The 18,996-nt window shown below is 47.5% G+C and overlaps 1 protein-coding gene across 1 annotated transcript; it reads left to right on the top strand.

Moving 5' to 3' along the window:
- The first annotated feature begins 2,014 nt into the window (after positions 1–2,014).
- LOC140350629 (GDP-fucose protein O-fucosyltransferase 1-like) lies at positions 2,015–17,677 on the top strand. Its single transcript, XM_072436192.1, has 7 exons — positions 2,015–2,162; positions 3,837–3,958; positions 7,488–7,670; positions 8,245–8,357; positions 9,030–9,222; positions 15,807–16,049; positions 17,195–17,677. Exons 1-7 carry the CDS (start codon positions 2,036–2,038, stop codon positions 17,375–17,377), a joined length of 1,164 nt encoding a protein of 387 aa, XP_072292293.1. The 5' UTR covers positions 2,015–2,035; the 3' UTR covers positions 17,378–17,677.
- The last annotated feature ends 1,319 nt before the right edge of the window (positions 17,678–18,996 follow it).

Below are 18,996 nucleotides of genomic sequence, written 5' to 3'. Positions count from 1 at the left end.
TCCCGAGCTGCGACGTCAAGGCAATCGGCCTATAACTTGAAGGGTCAGACGCTGGCCTACCCGGCTTCAGAACCGGCACCACCGTAGACTGTTTCCACGCAGATGGAACACAACCTGAATCCCAAACACGGTTTAAAAGACCCAGGACTAGCCCAAGCGTGTCATCAGTCAAATGAGAGAGCATGTCATAGCACACCTCATCTTTACCCGGGGCTGTCTGTTTCGCCTTAGAAAGTGCTCTCCTTAGCTCAAACAAACTAAACGGAAGGTCAACGTCATCTTGAGTCGAAGGCTGGTGCCCAATCAGCTCAGAATTCTGGGCCAGAGTACTCTCCCTGTAGTGCCTTTCCGCAGGTGAGAGATTGTCAGAGCTGTGCACCGACACAAAGGTGCTGGCCAACAGTTCAGCTTTGTCAACGTCGCTGACTGCTTCAACACCATTCAGTATTAGGACCGGGGTCCCATGACGGCGCTCAACCCCATGCATCCGCTTAATCATCCCCCAAACATCCCCGAGACGCGTTTCTCTCCCAATTTTGGAACAATACCGCCTCCAATAGGCACTCTTGGCCGTTCTTACAGTTTTCCGCACAACAGCGCGGGCCCTCTTGTAGTCAATGAGGGCACCCTCAGTGTGGGTAACCCTTAGCCGGCGAAACGCCGCATTTCTCGCCCTAACAGCATGACCACATGCTTCATTCCACCACGGCACCCGCTTCCTATGTCCACCACCACCACTCTTAGGAATCGTGCCTACCGCTGACTGCGTGATGAGCGAGACAATTGCACTATTGAGATCATCCACCTGAGTCAATCCTCCTTCCTGCAGAACCCTAGAACCATCACCACTGACATGTCCATAGTAATGTCACGCTCTGTCAGGGTGTGAAATTTGACTTGCGCAAATGCATTCTGGGATTGAAACACGCCCAGCAGCGTCATCACAACAAACATGGCGGCGCCCGTGTCACCCGCATGTTCCCCCCGCTCGCCTTAGTTACCAAAATAAAGGATAACAACGTACAACATTGAAATATCTTAAAATCCCCCGATCGGGTTGATAGAGACGTTTTCCGTCATTGACTGTTGAAGCCTGACCCCTGGTGGTCACTCCCACTCAAAAAATGACAAAATTTTGATCTTTTTTTTTGCCTTCAAAGTAAAAAAAAATAAGAATTTGCCGACCGACCGAGCCACTTGAAAAATGTTGACTCGGGTTACAGCAAACAGACAGTTTATTTGGGGCAGCCTAATGTAAAATGAAATAAGAATTGACACGTAAAATAATTCCTCTGTTTCGACACTGAATCATAAACACGGTAAAAACTCCCAATTTCCCCACTTTGTATTTTCTTACATCATATTAAAGGCGGTATGGACGATTTTTCGGCGATTTGAGAACGCAGGCCGAAGTGCGCTTGCGCCCTCCCCCGTGTGGACTGATAAAACACACACGTGCGTTTGTTTATTAGCACAACGGAGCGCATCACATCGCTCGTCTCCCGTAGATTTCTGTCACTTCTGCGTCAGCTCGAACTGTCTTTCTCCGTCTTCATTTTGCCCCGTACACTGAGGGAACTATATTATGATAGATCCATGCGCTTAGGCACGCGGAAACGTCGGCACGACCCGCACGCGGCTGCAGGTGAGCGGTAGGTGCGTTTTATGATTGATACGTGACAGGACAAATGATTTATCCACGCCACGAGGAAATATGATAAAAAAAATTGCTGAAAAAAATCGTCCATACCACCTTTAATATTCAATGATTATTGTACTTTAGGATGTAAATAAAGATCAGTTCACAAATGCAAAACATTAAATAATAAATACAGTGTAAAATAAAAGCCAAAATGACACTTACAGTCAATGTTCTTTAAGTAAATAAATGCAAAATAAGGTCATTGTTGCTTTAAATCTTTACAAACACGTGATGAAACTGCACCTGCCCCGCCGCTCCAGCAGAGGGCGACGCACGGCGCAGCGACGCACGGCCAAACAGCGCTCGCAAAGCTGGGACAGGACTTGAACCACAATGGCGGCCGCAGGAGCCGCGTTTCACCGCCTCAGCCTCAGAATCACACTTTTCTTGAGTCTCTTGCGCTCGAGCTGGACTTTCCGGTGGGACGAGAGCGGATACGTGCTGTACTGTCCGTGCATGGGTGAGTGCGCATGCGCCACGCGTCACCGGGACCAGAAAAGCTCCAACACGAAACTTTATGTGTGTCTAAAGTGCAGAGCTGAGCCTGAAAAGAGGAGTTTTAGAGCGAGTCAAAGCTCAAAACACTGTTATTTCTGATGCTGCGTCTCTAGAATCTGAAATAAAACACTTTAATTATGTTTAAAGCCCAGGTTACAGGTCAGATCTGTGGAGAGACGTCCCAGTCTGTGTTTATGTGGGTGTAAAAGTGTGACATCTCCATAGAAACGAGCCTGCAGAAAAGTGACACACTGAAGATCTGTGTGAGGAACAATGACACTCTGAAGATCCGTGTGAGGAACAATGACACTCTGCAGAGCCGTGTGAGGAACAATGACACTCTGAAGATCTGTGAGGAACAATGACACTGAAGATCTGTGTGAGGAACAATGACACTCTGAAGATCTGTGTGAGGAACAATGACACTCTGAAGATCTGTGTGAGGAACAATGACACTCTGCAGAGCCGTGTGAGGAACAATGACACACTGAAGATCTGTGTGAGGAACAATGACACTCTGAAGATCCGTGTGAGGAACAATGACACTCTGCAGAGCCGTGTGAGGAACAATGACACTCTGAAGATCTGTGAGGAACAATGACACGCTGAAGATCTGTGAGGAACAATGACACGCTGAAGATCCGTGTGAGGAACAATGACACTCTGAAGATCTGTGTGAGGAACAATGACACTGAAGATCTGTGTGAGGAACAATGACACTCTGAAGATCTGTGTGAGGAACAATGACACTCTGAAGATCTGTGAGGAACAATGACACGCTGAAGATCTGTGAGGAACAATGACACTCTGCAGAGCCGTGTGAGGAACAATGACACTCTGCAGAGCCGTGTGAGGAACAATGACACTCTGAAGATCTGTGAGGAACAATGACACTGAAGATCTGTGTGAGGAACAATGACACTCTGAAGATCTGTGTGAGGAACAATGACACTCTGAAGATCTGTGTGAGGAACAATGACACTCTGCAGAGCCGTGTGAGGAACAATGACACACTGAAGATCTGTGTGAGGAACAATGACACTCTGAAGATCCGTGTGAGGAACAATGACACTCTGCAGAGCCGTGTGAGGAACAATGACACTCTGAAGATCTGTGAGGAACAATGACACGCTGAAGATCTGTGAGGAACAATGACACGCTGAAGATCCGTGTGAGGAACAATGACACTCTGAAGATCTGTGTGAGGAACAATGACACTGAAGATCTGTGTGAGGAACAATGACACTCTGAAGATCTGTGTGAGGAACAATGACACTCTGAAGATCTGTGAGGAACAATGACACGCTGAAGATCTGTGAGGAACAATGACACGCTGAAGATCTGTGAGGAACAATGACACGCTGAAGATCTGTGTGAGGAACAATGACACTCTGAAGATCTGTGTGAGGAACAATGACACTGAAGATCTGTGTGAGGAACAATGACACACTGAATATCTGTGCGAGGAACAATGACACGCTGAAGATCTGTGTGAGGAACAATGACACTCTGAAGATCTGTGTGAGGAACAATGACACTGAAGATCTGTGTGAGGAACAATGACACTCTGAAGATCTGTGTGAGGAACAATGACACTCTTGTTGCTTGTTCTCAGCTCGTTGCTTGTTCTCCTCAGGTCGCTTTGGGAACCAGGCCGATCACTTCCTTGGATCTCTGGCGTTTGCAAAGATGTTGAACCGGACCCTGGCGGTTCCTCCGTGGATTGTTTACCGCCATCACACGCCGCCGTTTACCAACGTGAGTGTTCTTCAGGTTCTTGTGTCGTGTTCTTCAGGTTCATGTCGTGTTCTTCAGGTTCTTGTGTCGTGTTCTTCAGGTTCTTGTGTCGTGTTCTTCAGGTTTTTGTGTCGTGTTCTTCAGGTTCTTGTGTCGTGTTCTTCAGGTTCTTGTCGTGTTCTTCAGGTTCTTGTATAATCTCAGGTGTGTTCTTTAGGTTCTTGTGTCGTGTTCTTCAGGTTCTTGTATAATCTCAGGTGTGTTCTTTAGGTTCTTGTGTCGTGTTCTTCAGGTTCTTGTGTCGTGTTCTTCAGGTTCTTGTGTCGTGTTCTTCAGGTTCTTGTGTCGTGTTCTTCAGGTTCTTGTGTCGTGTTCTTCAGGTTCTTGTATAATCTCAGGTGTGCTTTAGGTTCTTGTGTCGTGTTCTTCAGGTTCTTGTGTCGTGTTCTTCAGGTTCTTGTGTCGTGTTCTTCAGGTTCTTGTCGTGTTCTTCAGGTTCTTGTGTCGTGTTCTTCAGGTTCTTGTATAATCTCAGGTGTGTTCTTTAGGTTCTTGTGTCGTGTTCTTCAGGTTCTTGTATAATCTCAGGTGTGTTCTTTAGGTTCTTGTGTCGTGTTCTTCAGGTTCTTGTATAATCTCAGGTGTGTTCTTTAGGTTCTTGTGTCGTGTTCTTCAGGTTCTTGTGTCGGGTTCTTCGGGTTCTTGTGTCGTGTTCTTCAGGTTCTTGTGTCGTGTTCTTCAGGTTCTTGTGTCGTGTTCTTCAGGTTCTTGTATAATCTCAGGTGTGCTTTAGGTTCTTGTGTCGTGTTCTTCAGGTTCTTGTGTCGTGTTCTTCAGGTTCTTGTGTCGTGTTCTTCAGGTTCTTGTCGTGTTCTTCAGGTTCTTGTGTCGTGTTCTTCAGGTTCTTGTCGTGTTCTTCAGGTTCTTGTGTCGTGTTCTTCAGGTTCTTGTATAATCTGATGTGTATTCTTCAGGTTCTTGTATAATCTCAGGTGTGTTCTTCAGGTTCTTGTGTCGTGTTCTTCAGGTTCTTTTATAATCTGAGTTGTGTTCTTCAGGTTCTTGTGTGGTGTTCTTCAGGTTCTTGTGTCGTGTTCTTCAGGTTCTTGTGTGGTGTTCTTCAGGTTCTTGTATAATCTCAGGTGTGTTCTTCAGGTTCTTGTGTCGTGTTCTTCAGGTTCTTTTATAATCTGAGTTGTGTTCTTCAGGTTCTTGTGTGGTGTTCTTCAGGTTCTTGTGTCGTGTTCTTCAGGTTCTTGTATAATCTGAGGTGTGTTCTTCAGGTTCTTGTGTGGTGTTCTTCAGGTTCTTGTATAATCTCAGGTGTGTGGTGTTCTTCAGGTTCTTGTATAATCTCAGGTCTGTTCTTCAGGTTCTTGTGTGGTGTTCTTCAGGTTCTTGTATAATCTCAGGTGTGTTCTTCAGGTTCTTGTGTCGTGTTCTTCAGGTTCTTTTATAATCTGAGGTGTGTTCTTCAGGTTCTTGTGTCGTGTTCTTCAGGTTCTTGTGTCGTGTTCTTCAGGTTCTTGTGTCGTGTTCTTCAGGTTTTTGTGTCGTGTTCTTCAGGTTCTTGTGTCGTGTTCTTCAGGTTCTTGTCGTGTTCTTCAGGTTCTTGTATAATCTCAGGTGTGTTCTTTAGGTTCTTGTGTCGTGTTCTTCAGGTTCTTGTATAATCTCAGGTGTGTTCTTTAGGTTCTTGTGTCGTGTTCTTCAGGTTCTTGTATAATCTCAGGTGTGTTCTTTAGGTTCTTGTGTCGTGTTCTTCAGGTTCTTGTGTCGGGTTCTTCGGGTTCTTGTGTCGTGTTCTTCAGGTTCTTGTGTCGTGTTCTTCAGGTTCTTGTGTCGTGTTCTTCAGGTTCTTGTATAATCTCAGGTGTGCTTTAGGTTCTTGTGTCGTGTTCTTCAGGTTCTTGTGTCGTGTTCTTCAGGTTCTTGTGTCGTGTTCTTCAGGTTCTTGTCGTGTTCTTCAGGTTCTTGTGTCGTGTTCTTCAGGTTCTTGTATAATCTGATGTGTATTCTTCAGGTTCTTGTATAATCTCAGGTGTGTCGTGTTCTTCAGGTTCTTGTGTGGTGTTCTTCAGGTTCTTGTATAATCTCAGGTGTGTTCTTCAGGTTCTTGTGTCGTGTTCTTCAGGTTCTTTTATAATCTGAGTTGTGTTCTTCAGGTTCTTGTGTGGTGTTCTTCAGGTTCTTGTGTCGTGTTCTTCAGGTTCTTGTATAATCTGAGGTGTGTTCTTCAGGTTCTTGTGTGGTGTTCTTCAGGTTCTTGTATAATCTCAGGTGTGTGGTGTTCTTCAGGTTCTTGTATAATCTCAGGTCTGTTCTTCAGGTTCTTGTGTGGTGTTCTTCAGGTTCTTGTATAATCTCAGGTGTGTTCTTCAGGTTCTTGTGTCGTGTTCTTCAGGTTCTTTTATAATCTGAGGTGTGTTCTTCAGGTTCTTGTGTCGTGTTCTTCAGGTTCTTGTGTTGTGTTCTTCAGGTTCTTGTGTCGTGTTCTTCAGGTTCTTGTGTCGTGTTCTTCAGGTTCTTGTGTCGTGTTCTTCAGGTTCTTGTATAATCTGAGGTGTGTTCTTCAGGTTCTTGTATAATCTCAGGTGTGTTCTTCAGGTTCTTGTGTCGTGTTCTTCAGGTTCTTGTGTCGTGTTCTTCAGGTTCTTGTGTCGTGTTCTTCAGGTTCTTGTATAATCTGAGGTGTGTTCTTCAGGTTCTTGTATAATCTCAGGTGTGTTCTTCAGGTTCTTGTGTCGTGTTCTTCAGGTTCTTGTATAATCTGAGGTGTGTTCTTCAGGTTCTTGTATAATCTCAGGTGTGTTCTTCAGGTTCTTGTGTCGTGTTCTTCAGGTTCTTGTATAATCTGAGGTGTGTTCTTCAGGTTCTTGTATAATCTCAGGTGTGTTCTTCAGGTTCTTGTGTGGTGTTCTTCAGGTTCTTGTATAATCTCAGGTGTGTTCTTCAGGTTCTTGTGTGGTGTTCTTCAGGTTCTTGTATAATCTCAGGTGTGTTCTTCAGGTTCTTGTGTGGTGTTCTTCAGGTTCTTGTATAATCTCAGGTGTGTTCTTCAGGTTCTTGTGTGGTGTTCTTCAGGTTCTTGTATAATCTCAGGTGTGTTCTTCAGGTTCTTGTATAATCTCAGGTGTGTTCTTCAGGTTCTTGTGTGGTGTTCTTCAGGTTCTTGTATAATCTCAGGTGTGTTCTTCAGGTTCTTGTGTGGTGTTCTTCAGGTTCTTGTATAATCTCAGGTGTGTTCTTCAGGTTCTTGTATAATCTCAGGTGTGTTCTTCAGGTTCTTGTGTGGTGTTCTTCAGGTTCTTGTATAATCTCAGGTGTGTTCTTCAGGTTCTTGTATAATCTCAGGTGTGTTCTTCAGGTTCTTGTGTGGTGTTCTTCAGGTTCTTGTATAATCTCAGGTGTGTGGTGTTCTTCAGGTTCTTGTATAATCTCAGGTGTGTTCTTCAGGTTCTTGTGTGGTGTTCTTCAGGTTCTTGTATAATCTCAGGTGTGTGGTGTTCTTCAGGTTCTTGTATAATCTCAGGTGTGTGGTGTTCTTCAGGTGCACGTTCCGTACAGTGAGTTCTTCCGGCTCGAGGCTCTGTCTGAGTTTCACCGCGTCGTCAGTTTGGAGGATTTTATGGAGAAACTGGCCCCTAAGCACTGGCCCCCGGGACAAAGAAAGGCCTTCTGCTACGAGACGGCAGCTCAGAGGAGCCAAGACAAGAAGACCTGCCCCATGAAGGTGACACTCCTGTGGCAGAGATGTTTCTCTGCTCTGTTCAGGTTTATGTTCTTCAACAGGCTAAGAAATAGATTTTCTAAGTGAGGGGCCAGGGGGGCCCCCCCTACCTAAAAAAGTTAGGGGCCTCCCAACAATTTCAGGGGCCCACAAGCGCGCGCGGCATCGCGGCGTCATAAGAACAAGATAAAAGTGTTGTTTTAAACCTGGTTATTAGCACAATGTACAGTACTTTTATCTGTTATTTGACATGAAGAGCACAAATACTGAATCATAAAAACCAGAGATCATGATGTTTAAAACTGTTTAATTCAATATAATTATGTTTCTTAGATACAAAATAAATACTGTTTACAGCATCTGACACAAGGTGGTGTGGGGGGGTGTGGTTCTTCCACATCGACAGTTTTTGTTCTAAACAACTTGACTCGGTCGCTTCAGTCTTCACTTTCGCCACAATGAGACCGCGGCATTTACGAGGACACATGTAAACGCTGCCCTCTGGTGGCTCCACGCGGTGTAAACGCTGCCCTCTGGTGGCTCCACGCGGTGTAACCTGGTGTCATGTGTTTTGCAGGATGGAAACCCGTTCGGCCCGTTCTGGGACCACGTGGGGGTGGAGTTTGACCAGTCGGTTTTGTTCGGAGGCATTTCCTTCAACTCGTACCACACGCAGCAGTGGATCAAGAAGTACGAACCCGTGTTTCAGACGGAGCAGGACAAGAATCAAACTCCTAAACTTGTCATTATTAGTTTGCTTTTGGCTCCATAAGCGTCACATTAACTTATGTTTTAAAGCTCTTTAATTGAGTTGAATAATGGCTCCATGAGACCATAAACCAGGTCAAATATTAGCCTCAGAGTTAGCGTTAGCGTTAGCCTCAGAGTTAGCGTTAGCCATTAGCGTTAGCCTCGGAGTTAGCGTTAGCCTCCAAACACAAACTATAAAAGACCAGGACCCACCGCTTGAGCAGACGAGAGTAACACCAGAGCAGACGTTCGATTAGCGCTACATTAGCATACATGCTAACAACCTCGTAATAAACGTGTCTTCAATGTAATTTTATGTTGGACAATAATGTTCCAAAAACAGTGGGCGGAAAAAAAGTGTTTTAAAAATGGTTTTATTTCATGAGGAAGTCGGAAACATGTCGGCCCCGAAGGGCCTTAAAGCTAAAGATGTGGCAATAAAAGTCCTGTTTTAGTCCCTGTTTTAGTCTTGGTTCAGTCCCCGGTTCAGTCCCCGGTTCAGTCCCCGGGTCGGGGGTCGGTCCCTCAGAGGGAGGACATGCAGTAAATTGTCAGTCGGGATATGAACTCCCGACACTGCAGTGGGTTCAGGCTCTTTTCTCTGGCGTCCAGGTTCCCCGCATCGGTCCACCCGGTCCTGGCCCTGCCCGGGGCCCCGGCTCAGTTCCCGGTCCTGCAGGAGCACGTGGGTCTGCAGAGGTTTGTGGTCTGGTCCCAGAAGATGGAGGAGGAAGGAGAGGGGCAGATCCAGAAGCTCCTGACAAGGCCTTTTGTGGGAGTCCACCTGAGGATCGGCTCAGACTGGGTGAGGGCCCCTGGAACCACTGCAGAACCACTGTAGAACCACTGCAGAACCACTGCAGAACCACTGCAGAACCACTGTAGAACCACTGCAGAACCACTGCAGAACTACTGTAGAACCACTGCAGAACCACTGTAGAACCACTGTAGAACCACTGTAGAACCGCTGTAGAACTAATGCAGAACCGCTGTAGAACCACTGCAGAACCGCTGTAGAACCACTGCAGAACCACTGCAGAACCACTGTAGAACCACTGCAGAACCGCTGTAGAACTACTGTAGAACCGCTGTAGAACTACTGTAGAACCACTGCAGAACCACTGTAGAACCACTGTAGAACCACTGCAGAACCACTGTAGAACTACTGTAGAACCACTGTAGAACTACTGTAGAACCACTGTAGAACTACTGTAGAACCACTGCAGAACTACTGTAGAACCACTGTAGAACCACTGTAGAACCACTGCAGAACTACTGTAGAACCACTGTAGAACTACTGTAGAACCACTGCAGAACCACTGTAGAACCACTGTAGAACCACTGCAGAACCACTGCAGAACCACTGTAGAACTACTGTAGAACTACTGTAGAACCACTGCAGAACCACTGTAGAACCACTGCAGAACCACTGCAGAACTACTGTAGAACCACTGCAGAACCACTGCAGAACCACTGTAGAACTACTGCAGAACTACTGCAGAACCACTGCAGAACTACTGCAGAACTACTGTAGAACAACTGTAGAACTACTGCAGAACCACTGTAGAACTACTGTAGAACCACTGTAGAACTACTGTAGAACCACTGCAGAACTACTGTAGAACTACTGTAGAACCACTGTAGAACTACTGTAGAACTGCTGTAGAACCACTGCAGAACCACTGCAGAACCACTGCAGAACCACTGTAGAACCACTGCAGAACCACTGCAGAACTACTGTAGAACCACGAACCACTGCAGAACCACTGTAGAACCACTGTAGAACCACTGCAGAACCACTGTAGAACCACTGCAGAACCACTGCAGCACCACTGCAGCACCACTGTAGAACCACGAACCACTGCAGAACCACTGTAGAACCACGAACCACTGCAGAACCACTGCAGAACCACTGTAGAACCACTGCAGAACCACTGTAGAACCACTGTAGAACCACTGCAGAACCACTGTAGAACCACTGCAGAACTATTGTAGAACCACTGCAGAACCACTGTAGGACCACTGCAGAACCACTGTAGGACTACTGCAGAACTACTGTAGAACCACTGCAGAACCACTGCAGAACTACTCTAGAACCACTGCAGAACCACTGTTGAACTACTGTAAAACCACTGCAGAACCACTGCAGAACTACTGTAGAACCACTGTAGAACCACTGCAGAACCACTGTAGAACCACTGCAGAACCACGACCCACTGTAGAACCACTGCAGAACTACTGTAGAACCACGAACCACTGCAGAACCACTTCAGAACCACTGTAGAACCACTGCAGAACCACTGCAGAACCACTGTAGAACCACTGCAGAACCACTGTAGAACCACTGTAGAACCACTGTAGAACCACTGTAGAACCACTGCAGAACTACTGTAGAACCACTGTAGAACTACTGTAGAACCACTGCAGAACCACTGTAGAACCACTGCAGAACCACTGCAGAACTACTGTAGAACCACTGTAGAACTACTGTAGAACCACTGCAGAACTACTGTAGAACCACTGCAGAACCACTGTAGAACCACTGTAGAACCACTGTAGAACCACTGCAGAACCACTGCAGAACCACTGTAGAACCACTGTAGAACCACTGCAGAACCACTGTAGAACCACTGCAGAACTACTGTAGAACCACTGCAGAACCACTGTAGGACTACTGCAGAACTACTGTAGAACCACTGCAGAACCACTGTTGAACTACTGTAAAACCACTGCAGAACTACTGTAGAACCACTGTAGAACCACTGTAGAACCACTGTAGAACCACTGCAGAACCACGAACCACTGTAGAACCGCTGCAGAACTACTGTAGAACCACGAACCACTGCAGAACCGCTGCAGAACTACTGTAGAACCGCTGTAGAACTACTGCAGAACCGCTGTAGAACAACTGTAGAACCACTGCAGAACCACTGTAGAACTACTGTAGAACCGCTGTAGAACCACTGTAGAACCACTGTAGAACCACTGTAGAACCACTGCAGAACCACTGTAGAACTACTGTAGAACCGCTGTAGAACCACTGTAGAACCACTGTAGAACCACTGTAGAACCACTGCAGAACTACTGTAGAACCACTGTAGAACTACTGTAGAACCACTGCAGAACTACTGTAGAACTACTGTAGAACCACTGCAGAACCACTGTAGAACCACTGCAGAACCACTGCAGAACCACTGTAGAACCACTGTAAAACCACTGCAGAACCACTGTAGAACCACTGCAGAACTACTGTAGAACCACTGCAGAACCACTGTAGGACTACTGCAGAACTACTGCAGAACTACTGTAGAACTACTGCAGAACCACTGCAGAACTACTGTAGAACCACTGTAGAACCACTGTAGAACCACTGTAGAACCACTGCAGAACCACGAACCACTGTAGAACCACTGCAGAACTACTGTAGAACCACGAACCACTGCAGAACCGCTGCAGAACTACTGTAGAACCGCTGTAGAACTACTGCAGAACCGCTGTAGAACCACTGTAGAACCACTGCAGAACCACTGTAGAACTACTGTAGAACCGCTGTAGAACCACTGTAGAACCACTGTAGAACCACTGTAGAACCACTGTAGAACCACTGCAGAACTACTGTAGAACCACTGTAGAACTACTGTAGAACCACTGCAGAACTACTGTAGAACCACTGCAGAACCACCGCAGAACCACTGCAGAACCACTGTAGAACCACTGCAGAACCACTGTAGAACCACTGCAGAACTACTGTAGAACCACTGCAGAACCACTGTAGGACTACTGCAGAACTACTGTAGAACCACTGCAGAACCACTGCAGAACTACTGTAGAACCACTGCAGAACCACTGCAGAACTACTGTAGAACCACTGTAGAACCACTGCAGAACCACGAACCACTGTAGAACCACTGCAGAACTACTGTAGAACCACGAACCACTGCAGAACCACTGCAGAACCACTGCAGAACCACTGCAGAACCACTGTAGAACCACTGTAGAACTACTGTAGAACCGCTGCAGAACCGCTGCAGAACCACTGCAGAACCACTGTAGAACTACTGTAGAACCGCTGTAGAACCACTGTAGAACCACTGTAGGACTACTGCAGAACTACTGTAGAACCACTGCAGAACTACTGTAGAACCACTGTAGAACCACTGTAGAACCACTGCAGAACCACTGCAGAACCACTGTAGAACCACTGTAGAACCACTGCAGAACCACTGTAGAACCACTGCAGAACTACTGTAGAACCACTGCATAACCACTGTAGGACTACTGCAGAACTACTGTAGAACCACTGCAGAACCACTGCAGAACTACTGTAGAACCACTGCAGAACCACTGTTGAACTACTGTAAAACCACTGCAGAACCACTGCAGAACTACTGTAGAACCACTGTAGAACCACTGTAGAACCACTGCAGAACCACGAACCACTGTAGAACCACTGCAGAACTACTGTAGAACCACGAACCACTGCAGAACCGCTGCAGAACTACTGTAGAACCGCTGTAGAACTACTGCAGAACCGCTGTAGAACCACTGTAGAACCACTGCAGAACTACTGTAGAACCACGAACCACTGCAGAACCGCTGCAGAACTACTGTAGAACCGCTGTAGAACTACTGCAGAACCGCTGTAGAACCACTGTAGAACCGCTGTAGAACCACTGTAGAACCACTGTAGAACCACTGCAGAACTACTGTAGAACCACTGTAGAACTACTGTAGAACCACTGCAGAACTACTGTAGAACTACTGTAGAACCACTGCAGAACCACTGCAGAACCACTGCAGAACCACTGTAGAACCACTGTAGAACCACTGCAGAACCACGAACCACTGTAGAACCACTGCAGAACTACTGTAGAACCACGAACCACTGCAGAACCGCTGCAGAACTACTGTAGAACCGCTGTAGAACTACTGCAGAACCGCTGTAGAACCACTGTAGAACCACTGCAGAACCACTGTAGAACTACTGTAGAACCGCTGTAGAACCACTGTAGAACCACTGTAGAACCACTGTAGAACCACTGCAGAACTACTGTAGAACCACTGTAGAACTACTGTAGAACCACTGCAGAACTACTGTAGAACTACTGTAGAACCACTGTAGAACCACTGCAGAACCACTGTAGAACCACTGTAGAACCACTGCAGAACCACTGCAGAACCACTGTAGAACCACTGTAGAACCACTGCAGAACCACTGTAGAACCACTGCAGAACTACTGTAGAACCACTGCAGAACCACTGTAGGACTACTGCAGAACTACTGTAGAACCACTGCAGAACCACTGCAGAACTACTGTAGAACCACTGCAGAACCATTGCAGAACTACTGTAGAACCACTGCAGAACCACTGTTGAACTACTGTAAAACCACTGCAGAACCACTGCAGAACTACTGTAGAACCACTGTAGAACCACTGCAGAACCACGAACCACTGTAGAACCACTGCAGAACTACTGTAGAACCACGAACCACTGCAGAACCACTGCAGAACCACTGCAGAACCACTGCAGAACCACTGCAGAACCACTGTAGAACCACTGTAGAACTACTGTAGAACCGCTGCAGAACCACTGCAGAACCACTGCAGAACCACTGTAGAACCACTGTAGAACTACTGTAGAACCACTGCAGAACCACTGCAGAACCACTGCAGAACCGCTGCAGAACCACTGCAGAACCACTGTAGAACCACTGTAGAACTGCTGTAGAACCGCTGTAGAACCACTGTAGAACCACTGTAGAACCACTGCAGAACCACTGTAGAACCACTGTAGAACTACTGTAGAACCACTGCAGAACCACTGTAGAACCACTGCAGAACTACTGTAGAACCGCTGTAGAACCACTGTAGAACCACTGTAGAACCACTGCAGAACTACTGTAGAACCACTGCAGAACCACTGTTGAACTACTGTAAAACCACTGCAGAACCACTGCAGAACTACTGTAGAACCACTGTAGAACCACTGCAGAACCACGAACCACTGTAGAACCACTGCAGAACTACTGTAGAACCACGAACCACTGCAGAACCACTGCAGAACCACTGTAGAACCACTGTAGAACTACTGTAGAACCGCTGCAGAACCACTGCAGAACCACTGCAGAACCACTGCAGAACCACTGCAGAACCACTGTAGAACCACTGCAGAACCACTGCAGAACCACTGCAGAACCACTGTAGAACCACTGTAGAACTACTGTAGAACCGCTGCAGAACCACTGCAGAACCACTGTAGAACCACTGTAGAACTACTGTAGAACTACTGTAGAACTCTTAAGACTCAAGATTATACTTGAGATTGAGAAGATTTAAAGTGAGAGAAGAATTCCACTTGTGTCATTCAGACGTTACGAGTCGATCTTTGTAGAAAACGATTCAGTTTCATCTGGAGAAAAGTCATTCTCAATCTGAGAATCAAGACTGGAAACTCGGACATTTATCTCTGATTTATCCTCCTGATGAGGAATGTTTTTGGTTTCACCAGAAACTAACACTCCGTGTCCTTCCTCCGTGTCCTTCCTCCGTGTCCTTCCTCCGTGTCCTTCCTCCGTGTCCTTCCTCCGTGTCCTTCCTCCGTGTCCTTCCTCCGTGTCCTTCCTCCGCGTCCTTCCTCCGTGTCCTTCCTCCCGCGTCCTTCCTCCCGCGTCCTTTCTCCCGCGTCCTTCCTCCCGTGTCCTTCCTCCGTGTCCTTCCTCCGTGTCCTTCCTCCGCGTCCTTCCTCCGTGTCCTTCCTCCCGCGTCCTTCCTCCCGCGTCCTTTCTCCCGCGTCCTTCCTCCCGCGTCCTTCCTCCCGTGTCCTTCCTCCCGTGTCCTTCCTCCCGCGTCCTTCCTCCCGTGTCCTTCCTCCGTGTCCTTCCTCCGCGTCCTTCCTCCGTGTCCTTCCTCCCGCGTCCTTCCTCCCGTGTCCTTCCTCCCGTGTCCTTCCTCCCGCGTCCTTCCTCCCGTGTCCTTCCTCCGTGTCCTTCCTCCGTGTCCTTCCTCCGCGTCCTTCCTCCGTGTCCTTCCTCCCGCGTCCTTCCTCCCGCGTCCTTTCTCCCGCGTCCTTCCTCCCGTGTCCTTCCTCCGTGTCCTTCCTCCGCGTCCTTCCTCCGTGTCCTTCCTCCCGCGTCCTTCCTCCCGCGTCCTTTCTCCCGCGTCCTTCCTCCCGCGTCCTTCCTCCCGTGTCCTTCCTCCCGCGTCCTTTCTCCCGCGTCCTTCCTCCCGTGTCCTTCCTCCGTGTCCTTCCTCCGCGTCCTTCCTCCGTGTCCTTCCTCCCGCGTCCTTCCTCCCGCGTCCTTTCTCCCGCGTCCTTCCTCCCGCGTCCTTCCTCCCGTGTCCTTCCTCCCGTGTCCTTCCTCCCGCGTCCTTCCTCTGTGTCCTTCAGCAAAGTGCGTGTAAACTTCTGGACGACGGCGACACTGGCCCACACTTCATGGCGTCGCCGCAGTGTGTAGGTTACGACAAGCAGAGGGCGCTGCCGCTCACCGCCGCCATGTGTCTGCCTCAGCTGCATCACATCCTCCGAGCGCTCAAGCTGTGGGTGAAGAAGACCGCCGCTCGCTCCGTTTACATCGCCACAGACTCCGAGTCGCACAGCAGAGACATCCAGAAGGCGTTCAAGGGGAAGGTGAGGCTCAAGGGCATTAAAGGTGCACTCTGTCACTTTTCTGGTGGAAGTAGGGTTCACTTTGTTGACCGTCCTCATATGGCGCTGGTGCGACGGGACAGAGCAGCATCGACCACATTGACATTTGAAATATTTACCCCCTTTGTGATCATGAGATCTAGAATGTGCCCTCTGCTGTGGGTGGGGCCTCTCTGCTGTGGGTGGGGCCTCTCTGCTGTGGGTGGGGCCTCTCTGCTGTGGGTGGGGCCTCTCTGCTGTGGGTGGGGCATCTCTGCTGTGGGTGGGGCCTCTCTGCTGTGGTGGGGCCTCTCTGCTGTGGTGGGGCCTCTCTGCTGTGGGTGGGGCCTCTCTGCTGTGGGTGGGGCCTCTCTGCTGTGGGTGGGGCCTCTCTGCTGTGGGTGGGGCCTCTCTGCTGTGGGTGGGACCACTCTGCTGTGGGTGGGGCCTCTCTGCTGTGGGTGGGGCCTCTCTGCTGTGGTGGGGCCATTCACATGCTGAGTACGACAGCATCACGCTCTTTAGCGTTTCTGTCACAAATATGATCCACATGAACATTGAAATCACCTGTAATGACCAAAGCATCAGAGTCTGTGCGACTGAAACGTCTCAGTAAAATCATCAGTGAAACGTTCTGGAGAGGTTTGTGTGAGACAATTAAGAGAATGAGACTGTTTTAGCTCCAGTTTAAAGGAGACAAACTCACATGATGAAAACACCTTAAAAGAACAACCTGCAGGTCATTATTACATCTCTAAAGACAGCACTGACTCCGCCCCCCTTTTTTGTTTCTCATGTTTCACATTCAGACTTAAAGTTGGTGGAGCAGATTCTATTAGAACTACATTCCCAGTGTTTTTGTCGAGTCATGTTTCAGTTAAAAACATAAAATGATGAATTAAGAGTGATTTGTGACATAAGGATGTGACATTTAGCACAGCAAGTTTCAGACGAGTGTCAGTGACTGGGCTTTATCTTTTCACAGAATATGAATCACATTTCTCAGATCGGGCCTGACTCGCATTTTGTTTTCCCCTCTGTGTGATGTGACACAGAAATGGCACTAGGGGGCGCTGTTACACTCCAGCGGACATGATTAATCCTGACTAACTCTTGTGTTTGTCACGTTTGAACGCTGTGCTCTCCAGATGAAGGTGGTGTCGCTGCAGCCCGACTCCGCCCAGATGGACCTGTACATTTTGGGTCGCGCCGATCACTTCATCGGGAACTGCGTCTCGTCCTTCACGGCTTTTGTGAAGAGACACAGAGACGTTCACGGCCTCTCGTCCTCTTTTTTCGGGATGGACAAACCTGGAAAAGACGAGCTCTGAGGAAAACGCAGGCAGAACAAGCATAAAGAGACGTGAGGATTGGACTAAACTCTGACAGAATCCTGCTCCTGTCACGATGTGGATGTAGAGTTTAGAGTTTAGAGTCAGAAACATCTACAGAAAGAGCTGATAAAAAGTGATTTGGAACACATCCTGACGCTTTGTGGAAATATCATCTGAATATGTTATTGAGACAAATAATATATTGAGAGATTGATTTCGGTCTCGTCCTCGTTCTGATGAAAACTGGAGGTTTTTACACAAAACTGTTTTATTTGTGAAAATGACTGTTTTTCATAACGACTTAACATTTCTGCTTTAAGACCGATTCCCTCCTCAGTGTCCATGTCCTCTGAGGGTCAAGGGGAGGGGTTAAGGGGTCAAGGGGAGGGGGAAGGGGTTAAGGGCTTTTAAGGGGAGGGGTTAGTGGGTTAAGGGGAGGGGTTAGGGGGTCAAGGGGAGGGGTTAGGGGGGTCAAGGGGAGGGGTTAGGGGGGTCAAGGGGAGGGGTTAGGGGGGTCAAGGGGAGGGGTTAGGGGTTAAGGGGAGGGGTCAGGGGGTCAAGGGGAGGGGTTAGGATGTTAAGGGCTTTTAAGGGGAGGGGTTAGTGGGTTAAGGGGAGGGGTTAGGGGGTCAAGGGGAGGGGTTAGGGGGTCAAGGGGAGGGGTTAGGGGGTCAAGGGGAGGGGTTAGTGTGATATGATGACTCTAGTTTGTGCTTCTCGGCTCCAGGACCAAACACAGATTTGTAATAGTTATTTTTGATCAATAAAATGAAATTATATTTTTACACAAATGGCTTGCAGTGCATTATTTTAGAGCTTCACAGTATCTGTCTGTCTGTCTGTCTCTGTCTGTCTGTCTGTCTCTGTCTGTCTGTCTGTCTGTCTCTGTCTGTCTGTGTCTGTCTCTGTCTGTCTGTCTCTGTCTGTCTGTCTCTGTCTGTCTGTCTGTCTGTCTGTCTGTCTGTGTCTGTCTGTGTCTGTCTCTGTCTGTCTGTGTCTGTCTCTGTCTGTCTGTCTCTGTCTGTCTGTCTGTCTGTCTCTGTCTGTCTGTCTCTGTCTGTCTGTCTGTCTCTGTCTGTCTGTCTCTGTCTGTCTGTCTGTCTCTGTCTGTCTGTGTCTGTCTGTCTGTATATCATCTATAAATCAGAGTCCACGTACAGACTGAAAGTTCTCTTGACCACGAGTTTTCCAAAATACTCCAGTGACATTAGTAAGAAGTAAATACTCAAATCTACAAATATTACAATATATTTAAACATATCAAGGACAAAGACAAATGTTCTTTATTTTATTAAGTTCTGTTCATTGTGAGCAGAAACAAATGTATTTACAATGATCAACAATCAAACAAGACTTAATTTATGTTATGAAAAGTGTTCTTGTCGTTGTCAGGGCTGAAGTTGCCATGGTGATTCAGTGCGACAGAAAACTATGAATAATAAAAGAAAGATAAATCAAATAAGGCGTCCATGAGAGGTTTTGTCTATGGGAGTTTTTGTTTATTCTATTAAGAGTGTTTTTTAAACTTCCTACAAGTGATCTGTCCTTTTCCTCTGTATCTACTGCGTTGCAACAATGAAATTTCCCCATGTGTGGACAATAAAGGATTATCTCAT

The sequence above is a fragment of the Eucyclogobius newberryi genome, unplaced genomic scaffold, assembly GCF_026437365.1.
Source record: "Eucyclogobius newberryi isolate DKJ021-1_F unplaced genomic scaffold, fEucNew1.0.hap1 SCAF_77, whole genome shotgun sequence".
In the NCBI taxonomy this organism is placed as follows: domain Eukaryota; kingdom Metazoa; phylum Chordata; class Actinopteri; order Gobiiformes; family Gobiidae; genus Eucyclogobius; species Eucyclogobius newberryi.
The sequence above is the reverse complement of the archived record's forward strand: the minus strand, read 5'-3'. Positions and strand labels throughout refer to the sequence as shown.

Coding starts and splice junctions, on each gene's coding strand:
- LOC140350629 (XM_072436192.1), top strand. CDS start 2,036: ATGGCGGCCGCAGGAGCCGCGTTTCACCGCCTCAGCCTCAGAATCACA. Junction 7,671..8,244: donor AGAAGACCTGCCCCATGAAG/GTGACACTCCTG, acceptor TGTGTTTTGCAG/GATGGAAACCCGTTCGGCCC. Junction 9,223..15,806: donor TGAGGATCGGCTCAGACTGG/GTGAGGGCCCCT, acceptor TGTGTCCTTCAG/CAAAGTGCGTGTAAACTTCT.